Source organism: Gymnoscopelus microlampas (genome assembly GCF_963454915.1).
Source record: "Gymnoscopelus microlampas genome assembly, chromosome: 19".
Classification (NCBI taxonomy): Eukaryota; Metazoa; Chordata; class Actinopteri; order Myctophiformes; family Myctophidae; genus Gymnoscopelus; species Gymnoscopelus microlampas.
This window is the reverse complement of record NC_139956.1, coordinates 23,879,396-23,901,106: the sequence shown is the minus strand read 5'-3', so window position 1 is coordinate 23,901,106 and position 21,711 is coordinate 23,879,396. Positions and strand designations below refer to the sequence as shown.

Below are 21,711 nucleotides of genomic sequence, written 5' to 3'. Positions count from 1 at the left end.
AGACTTTGCAACACTCTTTCATGAAACCTGTAGGCCTAACATTTCAGAACAGATCCAAATTACAACCCAAAACTTGCAAAATAATCTTTTAAATTCTTTTAAAGAAAGATCTGGGCGTATGACTGTGGGTAGTCAAGCTTTTGTATGTAAATAAACAGGTGTAGGTTGAAATGTGAAAAGTTATAATACTCAACTTTCTCTTATTTAAATTAATGAGAATAAAGAGTCCAAATGAAGAGACTGCTCCCGTGTCGTCACCCTGGATAATAATGGCTAGTGCCTAGTGGTGCCAGCAAGTCTAAACACTTGACAGTAGCAACACTTAAATTCCTCACAATAGGGTCACTGTGACAGGCTGGAAATATTTCTATGTAGTCAGCCCACTTGGTGTATCTCAAAATCGTACTTCTGGAGCATCTCGAGCCACCATACCAGCTGACCTTAGGTTTCCTTAACCACATACGTAAACCCCATACGGTGTCTAGAGTCCCTCAAGGCTCTAGTGTGTGACTTTGTGACTTTTTTTAAACGAGTTTGGAGAGTGACAAAACACGGGGGAAGACCACATGTTTGAATCTCGACTATGGGAGCTAAAGGTAAAGGGGTTTGCCACAGTGTGGTCTGCCGCTCTGCTACATCAGTTGTTCTCAACCTGTGGGTCAGGACCCCCAGGGGGGGATTTTGGGGGGGTCCCCAGATGACAGTAAAGTGACAATTTAAGGACTTTTAAGACCTTTTTAATGCCTACATAAAAGAAAAGAAAAAGACCATTACTGCATCAAAAGTAATAAACAACCTTTACAATAAAAACTGGCCAAATTGTCAAATAATATAAAAAAGGCAAAAATTATGAAAATAGCCGATCTACATGCAGATCTGCTTTTTTCACAATAGTTATCAGTGGAACCGAACCGAGTCAAACTAAATGTAATGCCTCAACTCCTACAATTCCAAGTGCTTGTCAGGGTGGGGGGTCCCCAGTTCAAAAATTATTTTGGGGGGTCACGGCCTGAAAAGGTTGAGAACCACTGTGCTAGATGATCCACTGTTGATGATCCACACAACAGTCCACTGTTGTGCCAAAATTTTCATTACGCCCCAGCTATAAAAATATATTGTAGTCCAGGATGACAGGCTTTGGGGACACTTCCTCTAACAGATATCTATGCCTTGATGATTACAAGGGGCCACTGTAAGTAAATAAAAAAGGCCAGTAATATTCATGCCAGCCAGAGAGGGGCAGCATTGCGCGATGAGCGCCTAGTCCAAGTCTGACATTAAATAATAGAAGAAGACCACCCAACAGTGTTGCCATGTCTGCTTATTATAAGCAACTTTGAGCTTCTTATCCTGTAAAGATGCTTAAATATTTGTAGTTGCGGGTTACGTTTTTTTGGGCTTGTTTCTAAAGTGTACTTGTTTATTTGGGCCTGTTTCCAAATAGTTTATTATTATTTAAACCAGTGGTTCTCAAATATTTTCATGTCATGGACCCCCGGCCCAAATGAATGAATAATTATGTATTTGTCCATCTGAAAATGTTTTGAGACATCAGACTTGTGTTGTTAGAATGTTTCAAAAATCTTCCAAATATTCCACATTCTTTTCCAATATGTTTTGAAAATAGCAGATCTACAAGTTCAATAGCCCTAGAATGTCTGTGATCACAGACATTCTAGGGCTATAAGTTCAACTGCCTGTTCGCTTCTTTTGGGGCCAGCTTTGTTTTCATAGACCTGTTTGCTTATGTCTCTCGTAAGATCTGGCAACGCTGCACCCAACACACATGACGGCATCAGTATGCGACAATCAAGCAATGCCAAGCATGCGACTTGAGAAGAACGCATGAAATGACTGAGTGGTGGTTGTTGTTCTGAAGTAGTGAACTAGCTTCTACAACAGAGTTAAAGGATAATAACTGGTATGTATTGTAACGGCTTTAGTTTTTACTTTATGTTAAACTGTGACCTCGCAAGAGGCTCTTGCATTTAGATTCGGGTTATTACTTTTGCACTTTGCTCAACACAAAGTGGACATGTTATAACTACAGTAGCTTGTTGCTAAGGCTAGTTAGCAAAGCAGAAACCAGTGGTGGAAAAAGTACTCACATTTTTTACTTCAGTAAAAGTATCTATATTGTAATGCAGAAATACTGTAAAAGTAAAAGTGCGGAATTCAAAATACCCTTTAGTAAAAGTACAAAAGTATTGCCATTAAAATTAATTTTACTTAAAGTACCAAATATATAAAGTACTCATTGTGCAGAAAGTCCCAAGTTTTCAAATGTTTCAAAAGTATACAAATATTTTCAAAATAGTAGATCTAAAGTCACACTCTATAAAATACATCTATGACTTGTATTTGTCTGTTTGTCTGTATATCTGAGAATGTGTGAACCAAATGAAAAGTACAGGCTGTTTTGGAAATTAAGTAATTCGTTGGTCGGCAGCACTTAAATGCCTTTTAGTATATTGACAGTTGTTTTGAGACAAAGATACAATAATGTAACAATGAACCTCGGAATATTTCTAGTGACAGTGATCTGAAAGTTGGTGATTATAATATTAAATGCAGAGTTCTAAAGTGGGTACAATTCTAACCCCAACAATTCTAATGATAACGAGCATATATAGAAATTAATATAATAAAGCAATGATAAAACAGGAATATATATTGTAATGCTGTTACACTGGCTTAAATATGAACCACCTACACACCTGTTAATTGAACTCAACAAGGCAATTCAATGTGCTTTGCATAAAACATTAAGCAAAGGAAACGCAGCAACACACTTTAAAACGACATTGATACTATAAAAACAAAATAAGTACAAATAAGAGTAAAATGACAGTGCAGAAGAATAATTAAAAAATCCTAATGAAAGGAAGCAGGCTTTTTAGCTGTGCTTTAAACAAACTAACGGTTGCAGCAGTCAGACCTGCACAGTTTTCGGGGAGCTTGTTCCAGATATATGCAGGCCATATAAAACTAAATGCTACTTCTCCATGTTTAGTTTTGATTCTAGGGTGTAGCTCCAGCTCTGCCCACACAATGATGGACACAGAGAGGAGACCTGATCCAGACAAGTCCGTCACTGCAGACCCTGGCAGTAAGAACAAGGAGAATGAGAAGAAGAAGAGGTCCCGTGTGAAGCAGCTGCTGGGAGACGTGAAGAAGCAGGTGGAGTTCTGGTTCAGTAACGTCAACCTTCACAAGGACCGCTTTCTTAAACAACTCATTAATGAGTCACGGGATGGATGTAAGGCTCATTTTGTCACTTTCTTGTACTGTGTTTAGCATTGTTTTTTTGCCTGATACATTTGTTGAAGTGAGATTCAGTTGATTTAATGAAGCAATTAGTAATTTTGCTGAATAGTGTGATCTATATATTTTCTCTTCACTGCAACGATGTAGCTATATACAGTACAATTGTTGGATTTTGCTCCCAGATTTCACATCCTAATGTGTTTTATGCTCCCCAGATGTTGATATATCCGTGTTGACAAGTTTCAACCGAATGAAACAACTGACATGTGACGTCAAGTTGATTGCCAGAGCACTGAAAAATTCATCTCTCCTTGAGGTATTGAATTTGTTTCTTTAAAGTATTTTTGATTTGGTAGCCAGTAATGAAAGCATGCATACTTTGTAATACAGAGTAGAACCATAGTACTTGCATCAGTATAGAGATCATTAATGGCTTGATGATGTATGCCTCAACTGATCTGACTTTGGGCGGTTTCAGGTTAACCTGGAAGGGGATAAAGTCAGAAGGCAACTACCAATTGTTGACGATCCAAAGGATGTAGACAGCCACACAGTCTATGTGGTAAAACTGTTTTATTTTTCTGCTTTACTTGCGTTATCACCAGGTTCCCTATTTCATGGTTAACATTGTATATTGTAACTCTGATGCTTCTCATGGCTTTGCACTGAGTAACTACAGGTTTGGGATAGAGACAAAATAAAGTAGCATAGGTAACATGAATTGTGTGGGATTATGTGGGATGCTTTTCTAGAATGTTTTTCATCCATTCATCTTGTAAACATTAAAGCCAAACATAATCCTTACAAACATAATTGCCATTGATACATTTTTGGGTGCAGTGGAAAACACCATCGAACACATTTTACAATCTTGCATAAATCGGGATGGTTTAGAATCAGCATTGATTGACAATAGATATGAAATTAAAGATGAAACTGCGAATCGGAAGCTTTGTGGTGATTGGGATTTGCTTGGCCCATTCAAAGATCTGAGCAAGTTCTTCCAGACCCTTTCACAGAGGGAAAATTATTGCTTGCCCTTTATAAATGGCAGTTTGAATATGTAATTTATCACAAAGTATATTAATAAATTCCGAAATAATAAAGTTGAATTATTTTTTCAGGAACTTTTGCCCAAGGATGTGTCGCACAGCTGGATAGAGAAAGTGTTTGCAAAATGTGGCACTGTGTCTTACGTTAGCATCCCAAGATACAAGAGCTCAAACGACCCCAAGGGTTTTGCCTTTGTGGAGTTTTCGACAGAGGAGGAAGCACAAAAAGCTGTAGAGGTGAGACTTCTAAATAGTGTTAGTTTGTTGTAGTTTTGTCCTAAAACCTGTAAAGTGAATTCAGAATGGGGTTTCCTCACCAGATTTTCAAAGCTTTTTTTCCTGTAGCATTTACGATTACAGCCGTTACTGAGTCTGCCGTGAATTTTGAAGCCGCTTTTCAGATTATCATTTTTTACTTACATTAATTGTGTGCGTGGTACACAAATCATAAAAGGTTTTGATTTGTGGAGATTATTAACAAAACATGAATATCATAAGACTTTGTCTGCTACAGAGCTTATTTTATGATCCTACATCCATTGCAAAATAATTGGAAATTATTGGAAATTGTAAATCTGCAGTGGAGATAACTATTGGGTTGGCCTAAAAAAATATGATTTTATGAATGTTAAAATGCCTGCAACTTTTTATTTTTTAAAGATTTTTTTGTGTGGCTTTTATGGCTTTATTGATAGGATAGTAGTCTGACAGGAAATGGAAAGAGAGATGCAGCAAAGGCTGTCAGGATCGGGACTCGAACCCGACAGCTACTAAGCCTAGGTGCCTGGACCGCCAGTGGTCCAGGCCATGCCTGCAACTTCTGTCCACACCCTACAAAAAACAGCTTTCACCCTGGTGATTATGTTGAAATGACTCAACATAAGCTTTCCTTTGATACTAGATGTTGAACAACCCTCCAGAAGACGCTCCCAGGAAGCCGGGGATATTTCCCAAGACAAAGAACAGGAAGCCCCTCCCTCCACCAACAGCTGGCAATCCCCTACCAGGTACAAATAATTCATTAATCAGGAAATTGACTACATTTCTGTTAGTCACTGCCACCCACCGAGTTTTAGCGCGGAGAATGAACCTATAGTATCCATGAATACCTTTACTACTTTGTTTTTTGTTCTCGTAGCTGAAGAAGAAGCTGAGGAGAAGAAGAAGCGAAAGAAGAAGAAAAAGAAAGAGGGCGCCGTAGCACAGGCGTCTGCAGACGAGGCCCGAGAAGCTAAAGAGCAAGAAATGGAAGCTGAGCCCTCGGAGAGGAAGAAGAAGCGATCTGAGGTGGACGAGTCGGAGGTGACCAGCACGCAGAAGACACCGGCCAAACAGTCTGACAAAAAGAGACGCCGGTCACAGCCCACAGAGGGACCTGAAGGTGAAGTCCAGGGTGAGATACCGTCCAAGATGAGGAAGACCAGCAATGGAGGAGATGGAGAGAAGACGAAGGATATAACAGACAGTGACATGAAAGGTAAGGCATCAACTAATAACTCATGTTAATGTTGACTGGTGATCAGTGCACCAAATCAAACGTGCAAGGCAGGATGACACATGCATTTATTGAAAAACGATGCAGATGCTAATTAGTTTGCCTCTGTGCATTATTTTAGACGTAATGTGTAATGATGCACACATTTTGTGTTGACCTATCATCATCGAGTATTCTCTGGCCATGGTATACATTTTAGTAAAGGACTTCAATTCCTTCAACCTGAGATGCTATGATTACAGACCATTATGAAAAACATGTGACATCATGGTGTCAAGGTGTTTGCCACAACACGTGTAGCTGACCTCCACAGGCCTCCTATTGTGCATTCTCATTCTGTCTGTCGTCTGTCTCATTTTTCTTTAATTTTTTTATAAAACCCAAGCTTAAAGTGGTAAATTAGTTGAGGTAATTGCTTTGGACCACTGACCCGACTTTTCTAGACCCCTGAATTCTACACAGACGTGAAACCGTGGGGTGATGCCTATTAATCTCTTTCAGATGCACCTGCTGAAGCTGACAAGGAGGTTGCGGGCGGGGAGGAAGAGGTGCTGAAAGCAAAAAGGAAGAGAAAGAAGAAGAACAAAGAGAAGCTTGGGGATGAAGTCATCCCCCTCAGAGTTCTCTCCAAGTAATCCCCTTTTCTATTTCCTCCATCCACATGTGCCTTGTTTTATTGAGCTAACTTTCATCTCATATCTTATTTCCTTATTTCTTCATCCATCTACTTCTGTGACTTTTGTTAGATTTGTTTTGTTGAACTTTATTAACCACATGAACCCTAGCGTCCCTATTCTGGGCAAGTCATAATAGGCCAACATCTTGTTAAAATAAGCGACATTTGACATACAATGAAGTATATAGGGTTTAAGTGGTTAAGTTCCTTCAGTGCTACCTATTGGTTATACAGGTATACTCTACCTGAAATACCTGGTGTTGACATAAATGAATCAACTGAAATGCCTTTTATACGACCGGTGGACATTTTGAGGCAACAGCATGGTAATGTTTCTTTCTCCCTCTTTATCGTCCTTGGCTCTGTGAAGGAAGGATTGGCTTGAGTTGAAGAAGGAGTACATGATTTTGCAGAAGAGCAGCATGGCCACTCTGAAGAAGAACATCGCCAAGATTGAGTACAATGAGGGAAAGGGCCAGATGGAGACAGACAATGGTGTCCAAAATGATAAATGTGAGTTTCTTTTCCACTACCAGTCTGGCTTGGGCATTTCTCAGCTAAATTGAAAAATATAGCAAGAAATAACTGGTTAATAACTTTGAAACAAGGAACATTATTTTGTTCTTTTTTTCCCGAATGGATTTTCAATATGGACAAAATCAAATATATATTTTGACCATTGATATTGTGACAATATTGTGGTGATTACCTTTTTTTAATACATAGATTTGCTCAGGGACATGTTTTGATTATATAATGATCAAACGGCAAACCATATGGCAGTTTGTTTGTAAAAGATTTATAGAGAATTAGGCTTCATGTGATAATGTTTTGCATGTTTGTGTTTTGTCCCGGAAGCCGAGAAGCCGAAAAACGTCAAGCAGGAGATCAAGCAGGAGATCAAGCAGGGACCTCAGTTTACAAGCGGTGTCATCGTGAAGATTACACATACCACGTCACTTCCGAAGAGACAGTTCATCAAGGTGACACACAAGCACCTCATAGCATTGTCTTGAACTGTGTAGCACCAGACCAATATATCTGCCATTGTGTTTTTTATTAGTATTGACAGTTATGCAGCATTTTTAACCACTTTCAACCTGGTGTCCATGTTCTGGACATGAAAATTTGTTTTAAAATTATGTCCAAAAATTGCAGATCTACAAGCTCACAACACGTGGCTTGTAGATGTAGATTGGCTAATTTTGAAAAAAAATGAATAGGGTTTAAGTGGTTAGATAAAAAGTTGTTTATTTGAAGTAAAATAAATAGAAACTAATAAAATGTACGTTTTTCATATTGATTAGAAAATGTTGCAAAATATCGATCAAAGCATTGATAATCAGTGGTTAGAACTTCAACATTGGGATCTGCACCCAAAAATCTGGCATGAGTCAGGCTCTAGAACAGCCTTGCCTTTCATATGTATGTACAGATAGGAGACTATGTTTTGATATTTTATGTTTAAAAGCACTTTGGGTATGCAACAAAAGTGTGGTGGTGTTTGTAGTAGTTGGATAGGCTATACGTTTATCTGTTAATGCTTTTGTGTAGGACACGCTCTCCAAAGTATCACCAGTGGCTTACGTGGACATTTTGGAAGGGGATGCAGAGGGTCACATCCGGTTCCAGACCCCAGAGGCAGCGAAAGCCATTATTGATGGTAGCATGGAGATCCAGAAGGACCACAGCTGGAAACTTGAGATTCTCTCTGGTATGGGCTTTATTTGTTTTGTTAATCCCTTGCCTAGTAGTAGAGATGTTTGGCAAAAGTAGATGCATGCAAGTTGTAAAGCCAGGAGTCAATTCGAAATTATTTGATATACAGTATTTGACACATCATTGTGATATTTACTGTATGATATAGGTATAGCAATTCACGACACAGTTGAGAATTTGCATTACTTCAAAACGACAGAAAGAAACATCCTTTTAATTTGAGTGATCTTTAACAATCTGGAAATGAATAAAAGCTCACCTGTGAGCTTGTAGATTGGCTATTTTCACTATTTAAAAAAAAAAAGATAATAAAAAAGGAACAGCTTTAGACATAGAAGGTTTCCACCCGACAGCGATGATATGACATTCAAATAAAATGTTTTTTGAATGCCTTTTTTTTAATAGGCGACCATGAACAGCGGTACTGGCAGAAGATCCTAGTCGACCGCCAGGTGAAGCTGAATCGTCCACGGGAAAAGAAGCGGGGCACAGAGAAGGTGAGGTTCATAGGCATTCTATGAATGGGATTACATGACTACAGAAACATCTCATAACATTATTTTATTCGCCATCACACTTGGCAGGCACACACTTTCTTACCTGATGTTTTTTCTCAATTTAGCACTGATATTTAGAATGTTGTCTTTATTCTATAGGTCATATTTTGTACCTGACTTCACATGTCAAAATGACATACTAAAGAGTTCCATTTGAAGGCAGAATAAGACCTTTTTTCTTAGTGGTATACAGTACTTGTTAACTCATCAGTGCCATGCTGTTATAGCTAAAATTCCTTTCCTTTCCTCTTTTCTCTTCTCTTCAGCTCATAGCTAAAGCAGAAAAAATCATCATGGCCCGCGCCAAGGAGGCTAATAAGCACTTCCGCTTCCTGGAGAGTTCAAATGTGTAACTGACAAGGACAGTGCATTTTTACTTGCCAGTATTTACAGTATGATCTGAACATAAATAAACAAAATATGGGTTTAATCCATTTAGACCTGGGGCCGATTCTAAGAACGCCTTCTAAATCCTGACCTAAGTCACCTTTCAGGATTCCAATTAAAAAATAGAAAGAAATAGCAGATCTACAAGCTCATGACGAGTCGCTTCGCGCCAAGTTTCAAGTTTCTACTTTTGATGCTTTTGTGTGACGCTGTAGTATGATCAAGATCAAAAACACAAATATGGAGATGAGAGGTTTCTGCCCCACTGCAACGATATATAGCAACAGCTAATATGACACAGGTGTTCCCGGCTTGAAAAGTATAACAACGTATAGCTGTTCCAGGTCTAAATGGGTAAATAGGGATGTAACGATTCATTCATCCTACGATTCAATGTGGTTCACTTCTCTATACAATTTTCTGACAATTTTAATTTATTTTAAATTGTTTTACAAAAGCAAGATTACAGACTCATTCTGATTATTTTAATAATTTCTCAGACAAAAACTAGGAAATACTGTATTTTATCTTATCTGACAATTAATGAATACTCTGTCATATGTCGGTGTCACGCTTACAGAAAATAAGCTTACAGCGTGTTATTCATACTTGGTCAGGTCATGTGTAACGTTCTTTTTTTTGTTGTTGTTGTCGTCTTTAGCAACACCAGTGATAGTTATCTGGTCATTACAGCGATCTGTTTTAACTGGGATTCCCAGAAGTCCATTCTCGCCGAAGGTGCTGCCCCAAAAATAAACTCATAAAATGTCATATAAACTATACAGTGCACTGCTGATTCACAACTTAACTGCAAAAGCCTAATTTCTACTCTGTAGTACGACGTGCATACGGGTGCGTGCGATGACCAAGCAAACTCAGAACTAGATCAAGTCCTTTAAAAAGAGCATTGCGATTCTTTTATTTTATTCACCAATTTGAATCATCACATATTTGTAGCGATAATTAACAGTCTTGCGAGTCGCGACGCATAGTTACATCCCTAGTTTGAAATGGAAAAATAGAATTCCCTATATTGTCCTAAAACTAGACGCCCCTACGGATAATTATGCAGAAGGCTACAATGCCAAGAATGCATGCAGCATTTTGGACATAATTGTTTGTTTTGTTTTTTTGTTCTTTAAACCTGTATATACTGTAAATATGATTGACTCATATTTAGCTGAAAATTTGTCAAAGCATTTCTAATTTTTAAGACATTGGCTTTTCTTTTTGGTGAAATAAACATCATTATTTGATGAATGCATTCTCATTATTCTCTACATAGTTGATTGATATAAGGCACAATGTATGATTTGTCAGTCTTTAGAAATAAAATAGATTACAGATACAAAGTAAAATATAGAATACACATAGATTGATTTCATGGAAAATGTATATATATATATATATATATATATATATATAGACACACACACACACACACACACACACACATCTATAGGTTCATACATCTATACGTACATACATGCATACAGTGTGTATATCATACAACATGAAGTTGGAGGTAAGAGTCACCTGAGTTTGAAAACGTCTTGCGTATTTAATGGTGAAAACAAGCATAATCATCAAACATGGATACATGTTTGAGACTTTTCATCGGAGTTCATTATTGTAAAGTCTAACATGAATTACATGTCTTAACATGTGTGTGTAGCAGATTATTTTCCAATGTGAAACTGTCCCCCACTGCAAGTTGTGGGTTCTTTCCAGCTCTGTGTCCATTTGTCCAACACTCTAAATGAAAAATCTATGTGCCTTGTCAAAAAGATCACACCCCATTTAGCTTAGAGTCAGGGGGTTGCCCTCTTGTCTGGTCTACAGTGCCGTCTTGTCTCTGTTAGAAACCCTGCAGGCAATTCTGTTGTCTGAGAGGGATGGCTTCAAACTCTCTGGCTGGGTCCTCCTAAAGTCTAGTACTGACTGGTATGATAAGAGCCTGTAATCTGTCCAATAGCACTCAAAGCCAGTGCATTCACTGTTCTGGCCTGGGCATGGAGGCATTTCCTTAGTGCCGTGGTTCTCAACCTGTGAATCGGGACCCCCAGGGGGGTAGCGGAACTAGCGGATGATGATTTTGGGGGGTTTCCCAGACTTGAAGTGACAATTTAACAACTTGTTGACCTCAAAAAAAGAAGAAGAAATAAACGAAAGAAGACCATTACTGCATCAAAAGTAATCCAACAAACTATACTATAAGAACTAGTGAAAGCCAAATTGTCAAATAATCTAAGAAAGAGGCAAATCATTTGAAAATAGATTTGCTATTTCCAAAACGTATCTGTGGAACCGAGTCAAACATGTAATGCCTCAACTCTTAAATTTCAAGTGCATGTAAGGGTGGGTCCACAGTTCAAATATGATCATTTCAGGGGTTCACGGCCTGAAAAGGTTGAGAACCAGTGCCTTAGTGTATAACTAGAGCTATAGATTCCTCTTAACAACAAAGGCTTGGGGATTGGTAGCTTGCAGCTGACAGCATGCTAGGCAGGTCTTTGGTGTGTGTGTGTGTGTGTGTGTGTAAGTGTGTTGAGTTCATTAGTTGTGCTTTTTTCAAACATTGCTTCTGAGCTTCTCGATCGCTTCTTTTTGAACCACAGCCGTGTGCTACACTATGCTCCAATTCTTAAAGTCCTCTTTCATGGTAGATCTTGCCTGGAAGGGTTCCTTGTGCTCCAGCCAGGCTTGAACGGGCCGTCTGGCCGACTCGGGGCGCCGCCACTTGTGGGCATTGTAATCGGCATGCGCTGTGGAAAGGTATACATCTGGTGGAGGATTATACCCTTCAGGCTTGTGATGGAATTTGGGCTCAACACGCCTGGTTTTGTGTTGGTCATTGAACTCACTGGTGCTGTCAAAGGCTGTTGGGTTTTTTCCCCAAGCCACCTTTGGTTTAAAAGATTTTGCTGGCTCTGTGGGCAGACCCTTGTAGTCCTGACGGCTGGTATAGACCCTGGTAAGTGGATCACTGTTGGGTTGGTATGTAGGCTTTTCTTTGGGTTTTCTCTCCACCGGGTGTGTGATGTAATGTGTCCTGTAGGTTGTGGTACCATCCACATTTGGTGTTTGTCGCATCGTCTGGGCTGGGTTGAAGTTCTCTCTGATTTTACAGTAAGCATCCCTAAAAGTTGTAGTTGTCGCACATTTCCCTGTGAGTTTCAGGTTGTCACGCAGCTTATTTGGTTGGCTCTTGTGAGTGTTCCATGCCTGGTAATCATCTTAAAAAGACAATGAATACGGGTTTGAGTCAGTTTTGTTGTATTGTATTATCAATATTTTGTCATTATATCAGTTTTAGGATATGTCCTTTACATTTGACATGTACTGTAGAACAATGGTTCCCAAACTGGGGGTCCCCAAATTATTTTGGGGGGTCTCCAGATGATTGGCTTAAAGGGTAAGACCACTTTCAAAGTCACTCTTTTAGCACATAAATGAACCCAAACATAGTTGATTCAGACAATATAGACCATCACCAAACCCAGTACTGTTTGTTTTTTTAATAAAAATGTCAACTTCCTGTTGATTTTACTACTTGACATTTTTATTTAAAAAAAAAACAGTACTGGGTTTGTTGATGGCCTATATTGTCTGAATCAACTTTGTTTGGGTTCATTTATGTGCTAAAAGAGTGACTTTGAGAGCTGTTTTACCGTACAATGTAAGTCAATGAGGAGCATATTTTGAATTATCAATTTCTAATCAATGGAGCAATTATTTTGGATTTCTTGCCCACCTTTGGAGTTACATCATGGCAAGGTAACTACACAACCCAAACCTCTACCAAAGTGGTCTTGCTCTTTAATGTGCAACACTGTTTTCTCACGCAAAAGTAAACAAACCAACATACTGTATGTGTATACAGGGTATCTGCACATTTCTAAAGTGTTTAAATGTAAGGACTTTTAAGACCTTTTCAATACCTCTAAAATGAACTAATAAGACCATTACTTAATCAAAAGTAGCCAACAAGCTATAGGCTACTATTAAAATAAAATCTAACATTGGCCAAATTGTCAAATATTAGCTAAGAAGGAGGCAGTTGTGAGCTTGTAGATCGGCTATTTTCAGTATTTGTCTGTGGTACAGAGTCAAACAAAATGTAATGCATCAACTTCTACAATTAAGTGCTTGTCAGGGTGGGGGGTCTCCAGTTCAAATATGATCATTTTGGGGGATCACGGCCTGAAAAGTTTGGGAACCCGTGCTGTAGAAAGTAGTAGGCAAAATGTCTTACCTTTGTACAATGACTGCAGAAACATTTTGGCTGTTGGAGGACAGTAGTTCCATGTTGGGGTTATGATGTGCTTTTCCGCTGTGTGTGGGGGATAATCTGCAGCATAGGTGGTAGTGCATCTCATGTGACCTTCAGATGGCACATATGGCTTTGAGATGTTTGGTGGCTTTTGGGTCGGCTCAGGGATCCCATGGTCTGATCTTAAGAAGAGGAAAAAAGGAGACAAGTCTCAAAATGTTAGATATATTGAGATATTTTTGGCTTTTGAGGCACAACCGATAGCACTCCATCATGAATTACAGGACAATGCAACATGTAATATGAATAGGAAAAGAAAACTGCTGGTTTGTGTCTCAAAATCATAAGATAATTTAGCCAAATGTAGACTTTTTATACTAGACCTAAAATAACTGATTTTCAACTGGAAGATAAGTTACTTTTATGAAATTACATGGTTGTACGTGGTGGAGTCAAAGTGACGCTTGGTCAAATATGACTAAACTACAAGTGAAAGTTTCTCAGTAAAATTTTTACTTGAGTTAAATTACTGGAGTAAAATGTCTCTTTAATATCAGTTCATTGCTGTATTCAAATGTTGTCATTTTCCCAAAACACTGCTATTTTCGCTATATTCCTAGAAAGGTAGTGGAGTCAAAAGTACAATTTGTGTCTTTGAAAAGTAGTGGAGTGAAAGTTAAAAGCATCCAAAAATACAATTACTCAAGTAAAGTACAGATACAAAATTTACTTAGTACTCCCTCAAGTAAATTTTCTTGGTTAACCCATTAAAACCGGGAAAACATATGTGTCAATGTAGATCTTAGTATTGGCTATTCAAAAATAGCAGATATACAAGCTCACAGCGCATCAATTCGCGTCGCGCGCGTGTGAGAACCACTGATTTAGAAGGCATTCGTAGAATCGGCCTCGGGTCTTAATTTTCCATTTACCTGAATGTGGTATTCCCTTCCAATGTGTGGTAATCCTGTTTGTGCTGTTTGACAGCACTGATGCAGTGTTCAAGGAACTTGTCCTGATATTCTGTGAGCATGCAGCCAGGAACCTTGACATGATGAGGCTCCTGGACATGAGCTTTATGGTAGCACTGGTGCTTCCTGTGGGACGGAGACAATTTTATGGTGGCTTTGTACAATACAGTATTTGCTATAAAGAATAGTTGGGCCTAATTAACCAAAAGCAATCAGCGTGCTTAAACAGGATTATTTTTCTTGTTTGAGGGAAGGCGTCCATCTCATATCTAAATACTGTAGAAGATATAAGACATTGAACAGAATATGTACAACTTTTCTGTGTAACGACAACAGTTTCGCAGTCACCAGACACAGCAGCTACGTTCATTTTTCAAATGAAAAACAAATCCAAATAGAAACACCACCATCAACAAAAGTATATGCCCAGTAAGCAACATACAGTAAACGGGTATAATAAATAAATGACCTCACCTCATTGGTGTCGATTGGTGTGTGAACAGACGACGCGCTGCAAGCTACATCATTATAGGATGCGTGGTGCTGTGTGGATATGCGGTGGCCTGTGTGCGTCTGCCTGTTCTCCCTGTAACCCTACAACGTTTTGAATTATTGACCAGAAGGACATGGGTTGTGTTGAAAACGTGCGGCACACGTAACGACTGAGTGCTTCTAAAAATAAACTCCTGTGGATTATTCTTTCCCGCTCGGTGATGCGAGAAAGAGCAGCGAGATCAGGGCTTTTTGATTACAATGTAAAGAGGATTTCAGGCCCTCCATTAATCTTTGTGTTATGTAATGAGTGATGCAAACAATTCACGTATAGCCACTGTGCAGCCGTCTATGTTATCACCATGGCTACGTTGTTCAGAGTTGCAGAATGTGTACGGTGCAGTCAGGTCGGACACATTTCAACGTGACCATGTCTGCTGCGGTCGTAGCACACTGACTGACTCCATCTGTCACTTTGTCACAGATCCAAAAGGCCAGCAGCAGACATGGGAAAACATGCTGTATATTATATAGCTGCACCACGTTTGCTTGTCTTATCACAGGCATCATGTGGTAATGGTGTCTGATTCTTCCATTTTTCATTTCATATTAACCATCTATGGCACAGTGTTACCCATTTTTAGACCTCACACCACCCCTCTGTTTTTTTAAATATAAACAAATATAATATATTATCAGACATGTCAAAATGAGGGCCTGAAGTGGATTTGACCCCACAAATTGGTATGATAAATATCACTTTTTAACATGTTTAAGCTTATGCACATGCATATACTGTAAAATGAATTGGGCAATATCATCATAGGCTGACTTACAGGCAGCCTATGATGGCTGTCATGCCCGAGATGAGAGCTCATAGGTGAATAGGAGAAGTGCAGACATCCCACAGAGGGGTTAAATCAAAGTATAATAATCTGGAAAATGTGACTATATTCTTGAACTATATTCATCAATGAGGAATAACCATAAGATATAAAATAGCCAATTATAAGATGCCCCCAAACAAGACTGTTTATCTGTAAATCTCTTGAACAGTTGTTGCAGCGTTATTTTATTGTCGGTAACATGGCATATTAGGAGTCAGACATAATTATTTAACAGCAACACAAATTTGTATCCATAGTTACAGTATTTTATTTCAGTTTAGTCGTGATGTCATTGTAGCCCCTTCAGTTGTGTTGAATGATAGGAGATGCACACTGTGCACAACAAAAAGCTTGTGAGGCTTACAAGCTAATCAGGCAACCTTTATTCTATAAAGTGTGTGCCATCTTGTGGACCAAATCTGCTATTGGAAATGGTATAACTTTTCAATTGTTCTAGTACCTCTTGATGTGTTTATTGACTTCTAACGAAACAAAATGGAATGCAGATATACACAAACGTACTACTGAGACATCACACAACTAAGACAAAGAAGGAATCAATGACAAATGTACACACACACACACACACACACACACACACACACACACACACACACACACACACACACACACACACACACACACACACACACACACACACACACACACACAGTATGTTCTCTCTCTCTCTCTCTCTGTGTCTCTGTATGTATATATATATGTATGTATGTATATATAAAATTAAAAAAATCGGATACAAGTAGTCAACAGTTGTAGATGCAGTAGATCAAAGCAGTTGTAAGTGACAGATAGTCCAGGTGGGCTCCAGATGAGATAGAACAGTTGATAAAAGGGACACAAATGTTATTGAACTCATGGTCTGAGCTGCATAAGGAATGTTTTATCTTTTCAAGATGCATAAACAAGAATAGAACAAATTTAATCCAAAGGGTATGAGAGAGTGAACGAGGACTTTTCCAATGGATTAAAATAAGACGCCTGGCCAACAGTATTGGAAGAGCTACCAGGTCTGTGACGTGGGTGGGCAATGAATTCAATTGTCAAACGTTAAAACAGCAAAGAGAGCAACTATGGATGATGAAGCGATGACAGTAGAAGTGATGGATGAAAGAGAGTCATAAATGGATTTCCAGTATGAAGCCAGAGAGCTGCCAAAACCAAAATGCATGAAGCAGGTTAGCTAAACTATGAAGACACATGTCACAGAAGGGGGTCAGTATCAGGGTAGCCCTTAATGTATACGCCATCGCACAATGGTGTATAAATTATGCAATAGACAGACCAGTAGTACCCCATATGGACAACCGTGCAGTGCAAAACACCATGATGAGCACTTTGGACGAAGAGCAGACTCTTGTCTAATATTACCAGCCACATCTCCACCTCTATCTCCTTAACTAGATCCTGTGACCAGATATTATGGAGAGTGTTGGAGACATATTTTTGTAAGTTTGGGTCTCAAGAGTCTAGGAATGTAGTGGAGTCAAAAGTAGGCTACAATATTTCGATTTGAAATGTAGCGTATTTTGTCATGTGCTTGCAAAAAAAAAAGGTAAATGTACTGTCCACCCCTGACAGTAAGGAAAGATTTGTTTGATAAATTGCAAAACTAGATGATATGGGCTGTGATGCAAGGTTATTTAACGCAGTCTATAAATTGTATATTTGCATATTAGGACTACAATAATTAATGTTGCCATCAGATTCTTCTTTAGTAAGCCATCAAAAATATTACAATTGGCATTTAGAGAGAAAACTCCCATAGACCTTTTAAGAATTGATTGTTTTGCTCGGTCATTGTTGAATAAGACCTGTCAAATAAACCTGACCATGACTTTCTTTTCTTTCAAAGCGTAATTATATTCTGGAACCTTTTTATGTCAAAAATTATTACATGATTCACTGGACAGAGGATGACTACACTGAAATCCTGAGTGTTCATTTAACTCGGCGTGTACAAAATGGAACTCTCAGAGTTCTAAATGGATAAATGAATACTGAGGATGTTATTGTGTATTGGAGGTGGCAACACATCCTTGTCAGTGTGACAGTGAGACTATGGACACTGGAGTTCAGAAAGTGAAAAAGTGAAATATGGGCCGGGGTATTTTAAAAATATGTTTTTATTGTTTTTGAAACAATTTCAAAACTTATTGATCACATTGGGGGGAAATAGTTGAGAGTTGTAATCTGTCAAACTTGTAATGTATGTCTCAGTCCTGAATCTCATTAGCCGGACCAACCATAATCATTCAAAATGTGTATTGATAATTCAGACCCATAGTTATTGCAGGTTCTCATGTACTCTCATGACATCATACTTCCTCAGAGTAAATATCCCACAACTAGAGTAACTAGCGTAGATGAACCACCAGAGAGAAACATTTAACCACTTAAACCCTCTAGTCTTTAGCGAACCGGATTTGAGGTACAAGTGTACTTTGACTGCTTTTTCCCGTCTACACCAAAACTCTTCGCAAAGATAACTGATTTACAAGCTCACAATGCGTCGCAAAGCGACGCATTGTGAGCTTGTAGATCTGCTATTTTTGGCAAAGGTTCCCCCCAGAATGTGGATGCTGGGGCTCAAGTGGTTAAAATGCAGATGCTGGGGTTCAAGTGGTTAAAATGCAGAAAAACTGACAATATGATGTCAGTAGTAGTGTGGTGATGTTTACGCATTGCAAGTTTTTAGAAGTCATCCTACATCAATAATTTCTGACTACATATGAAAAGTGACTATGTTTATTGGGAAGTATCTTAGTCCAAATATTTTTGGCAACCTAAATTGGGTGGGCCATGTACAAGAAAGGGATGTAATTCTTTCATGGTTCATTTGATCTTGCTGAAAGTACCCTGAAATTAGATTTGACAGACTGCACTTTGACCTCATATCCATTTAAGTTTTCCATCCAAAGTAATAGCAGTATGGAGCCAGAACAGCAAACAGTGTGTTGCTAAGCAAGTTGCACACAGTACAGACATTGTGATGTTTTGTGAAGTTTATTTTAATATGGTTATGCTACTAATGAAAACGCAGATATGAAAGAACACAATAGGTAAACGCTTGTGGTGCTGAAAATGCTATTCTTTTTTTTTATCGTTTTAATTTGGAGATGTTTACCATTCAACCATTCAGGCCTAGTTTGTGCTGGAACCTATACCGCCAGGACAGGAGCATTTCCACATAATACCTGAGGCCAATTCTACAAATGTCTTCTAAATGTTGCTATATCAGTGGTGCTCAAACTTTTTCATGTCAAGGACCCCAAAAATTATTTGTATTTGGTCGCGGACCCCCATCTCAAAATATTTTGCCCCAGCAGCAAAGATTTGAGTAACAATAAAAAAAAAAGAATATATATATATATATATATATATATATATATATATATATATATATATATATATATATATATATATATATATATATATATAGCTAAAATCTTAACTGACACAGATGCTTTCCCAGTTATAATGGGTTATGTGTATATTCACTTCAGTTAAATATGCACTCAGTTTTAAAGGCTGTACGAGTGAACTTACAGCGAAAAAAGAAGAGGACAACATAATGATTTATTGTCCACACATTGTCAATTTCAAACAGTCACCTTTCAACTCAAACAAAATACAAGACAGTGGCAGCCTACAGAGTTAGAAACGGGCCACACGGTGGCGCCAAAGACGTAGCAATTTATGCATGTTCTCAGATTCAGACACTGTTGATTAGGGTGTTTTAGGACGGTACATGCTCTGTAAAAGGCTATCAAGAATATGCGTAAGCCATAGACGGTCTATGATAGACCTAATGCTGTCGTCCCAGTCAATGTTTCAGGCAGCAGCACAACCGCAAAAGAGAAATGATTATACAATAAGGAATTGTGTCTTCTTGAGTGTATGCGCCTGCGACGCACTGCAGCGACAAAAACATGAACTGAACCATGCACTTTGCGTAGTGCGTAGATAGGCTACTGCATGGCTGGTGCTATAAAAAGACCTATATGCCGTGGTGGAAGAAGTACTCACATTTTTTACTTGAGTAAAAGTATCAATACTGCAATGTAGAAATACTCTGTTACAAGTAAATGTCTAGCTCCATTAAGAACCTCTCACTCCGCTATACAGCTCATCTCAGCGGAGTGAGAGGTTCTTAATGGAGCTAGTAAAAGTCCGGAATAAAAAATGTAGGCCTGTTTGAGTAAAAATACGAATGTAATGGTATCAAAATGTACTTAAAGTACCAAAAGTAGAACGTAGCCTTCTAATGCCGAATGTCCCATTTCACAAGCTCAAAATGTAAAAAAATCTTTTGAAAATACTAGCCGATCTACAAGAGGCATTGTGAGCTTGTAGATCTTCTATTTTCAAATGCCTGAAATATAGGGTTGAAGTGGTCGTGTTTTGTAATAATAATCAAAATCTACAAAGTAACTAGTAACTAAAGTTTTCAAATAATTGTAGTGGAGTAAAGTACGATATTTGCCTCTGAGATGTAGTGGAGTAGGCTAGAAGTAAAAGAACTGAAAATAGGAAATACTCCAGTAAAGTAAAAAATACCTCAAAATTGTACTCGAGTACAGTATCCTACTTGAGTAAATGTATTGTTACTTTACACCACTGGTAGTGCGTACTGCATGGCTGGCGGCCTGGCGCTATAAAACTTGGTGGTAACAAATCTTTGTAGAGGAATTCAATTATTCAAAGACCGACACAGACAGACGCAACAGGCACACTCGTCTGTGCCCTGGAGTGCTCTATGGATGACAGACTCCACATAATTTGTCTGAACACACATTTTTAATGATCAATGTTTCATAATTGTAGCACTTTGAACAAAGCAATCTTTTTTTTTTAAATTCAGGTAGTAGGCTAGAGCGTAAATAGGCTACTGTCCAAAACCAAACCGTTAATAAATTACGTTTGAGGTTGAATACCAGAACGCTCGCCCCAAAACACGCTCGCCCCGGGCAAATCCGGCGACCTTGGAACCTGGTATGGTATTCCTAAAACGTAACCTCAGTAAACTATGCCTAAAAGGCCCGGCGTCCAACCGGACCAACCTCAGTAAAGACTGCCAGTAAAAAAAAAACCTTCTGGTACTTTTTAATTAATAGCATTTCGGCATCAAGCCTTCCTCAGCCTCACTCTGTTAAGGAAGTGGTCAGTGATGTTGTGTGTAGCCTACCAGGAGGGACTGATAGACTGACATGACAAGGACTTCTGCTGCTGTTGGTAAAAAACAAATAATTCAAAAAATCACCCCCGCACAACCCCCCATCCACCCATCGTTGTCGGCTAGCGCCAGATCTGCCTAAAACGAAACCTAGCTAACCTTATTCCTAAACGTAACCTCAGTAAAACGGTGCGAGAAACCTAACCTTACCTTACTCCTAATCTTAACCTCAGTAAAACTATGCCTAACCCTAAACTTATTTCTAACCTTATCCTCCGTAAAACAAATACAAGAATACAAGAACCGCTGGGGGCGAGCGGTCCGCGGAAACAAATGGGGGTGAGCGTGTTTTGGGGCGAGCGTTCCGGTTACCTTGAGGTTAACGCAGAACACAGTACACCACCGTCACTTAAAGTTCAACTACAAGCATTGGAAGTCAAAAACGTGTCTAAAGGTGTTCGTTCAATCATAACAATGCCATATGGCTGTCTTTGCGTCTTTACGCAGTGAACGATAACATAAAACTAAGCAATGCGTGACTTAAATGTGGAATCATGCAGACGCGCGTGGGGAGCGTGTCAATAAATTATGCTAATCAGCACGCACCGATTTGGAGGAGGCGTGTTGCTGCCGTAATAACAGTGCGTGCAGCCGTGCACCGTTGACACGCATTTTGCCACAAGTGGTAATGCTCTGTTACAGTGCACGTCGGCTACCTCTACCTGCGATGATTTCCTAGTT

At 38.9% G+C, this 21,711-nt stretch overlaps 1 protein-coding gene across 1 annotated transcript; it reads left to right on the top strand.

Moving 5' to 3' along the window:
- The first annotated feature begins 1,802 nt into the window (after window positions 1–1,802).
- larp7 (La ribonucleoprotein 7, transcriptional regulator) lies at window positions 1,803–10,407 on the top strand. Its single transcript, XM_084042926.1, has 13 exons — window positions 1,803–1,921; window positions 3,014–3,259; window positions 3,483–3,583; window positions 3,746–3,829; window positions 4,392–4,556; window positions 5,221–5,326; window positions 5,458–5,796; window positions 6,316–6,445; window positions 6,861–7,003; window positions 7,349–7,473; window positions 8,045–8,204; window positions 8,615–8,706; window positions 9,033–10,407. The coding sequence occupies exons 2-13, from the start codon at window positions 3,052–3,054 to the stop codon at window positions 9,117–9,119; spliced, it is 1,740 nt and encodes a 579-aa protein (XP_083899052.1). The 5' UTR covers window positions 1,803–1,921; window positions 3,014–3,051; the 3' UTR covers window positions 9,120–10,407.
- Window positions 10,408–21,711: the final 11,304 nt, after the last annotated feature.

Coding starts and splice junctions, on each gene's coding strand:
- larp7 (XM_084042926.1), top strand. CDS start 3,052: ATGATGGACACAGAGAGGAGACCTGATCCAGACAAGTCCGTCACTGCA. Junction 5,327..5,457: donor AGCTGGCAATCCCCTACCAG/GTACAAATAATT, acceptor TTGTTCTCGTAG/CTGAAGAAGAAGCTGAGGAG. Junction 7,004..7,348: donor TGGTGTCCAAAATGATAAAT/GTGAGTTTCTTT, acceptor TTGTCCCGGAAG/CCGAGAAGCCGAAAAACGTC.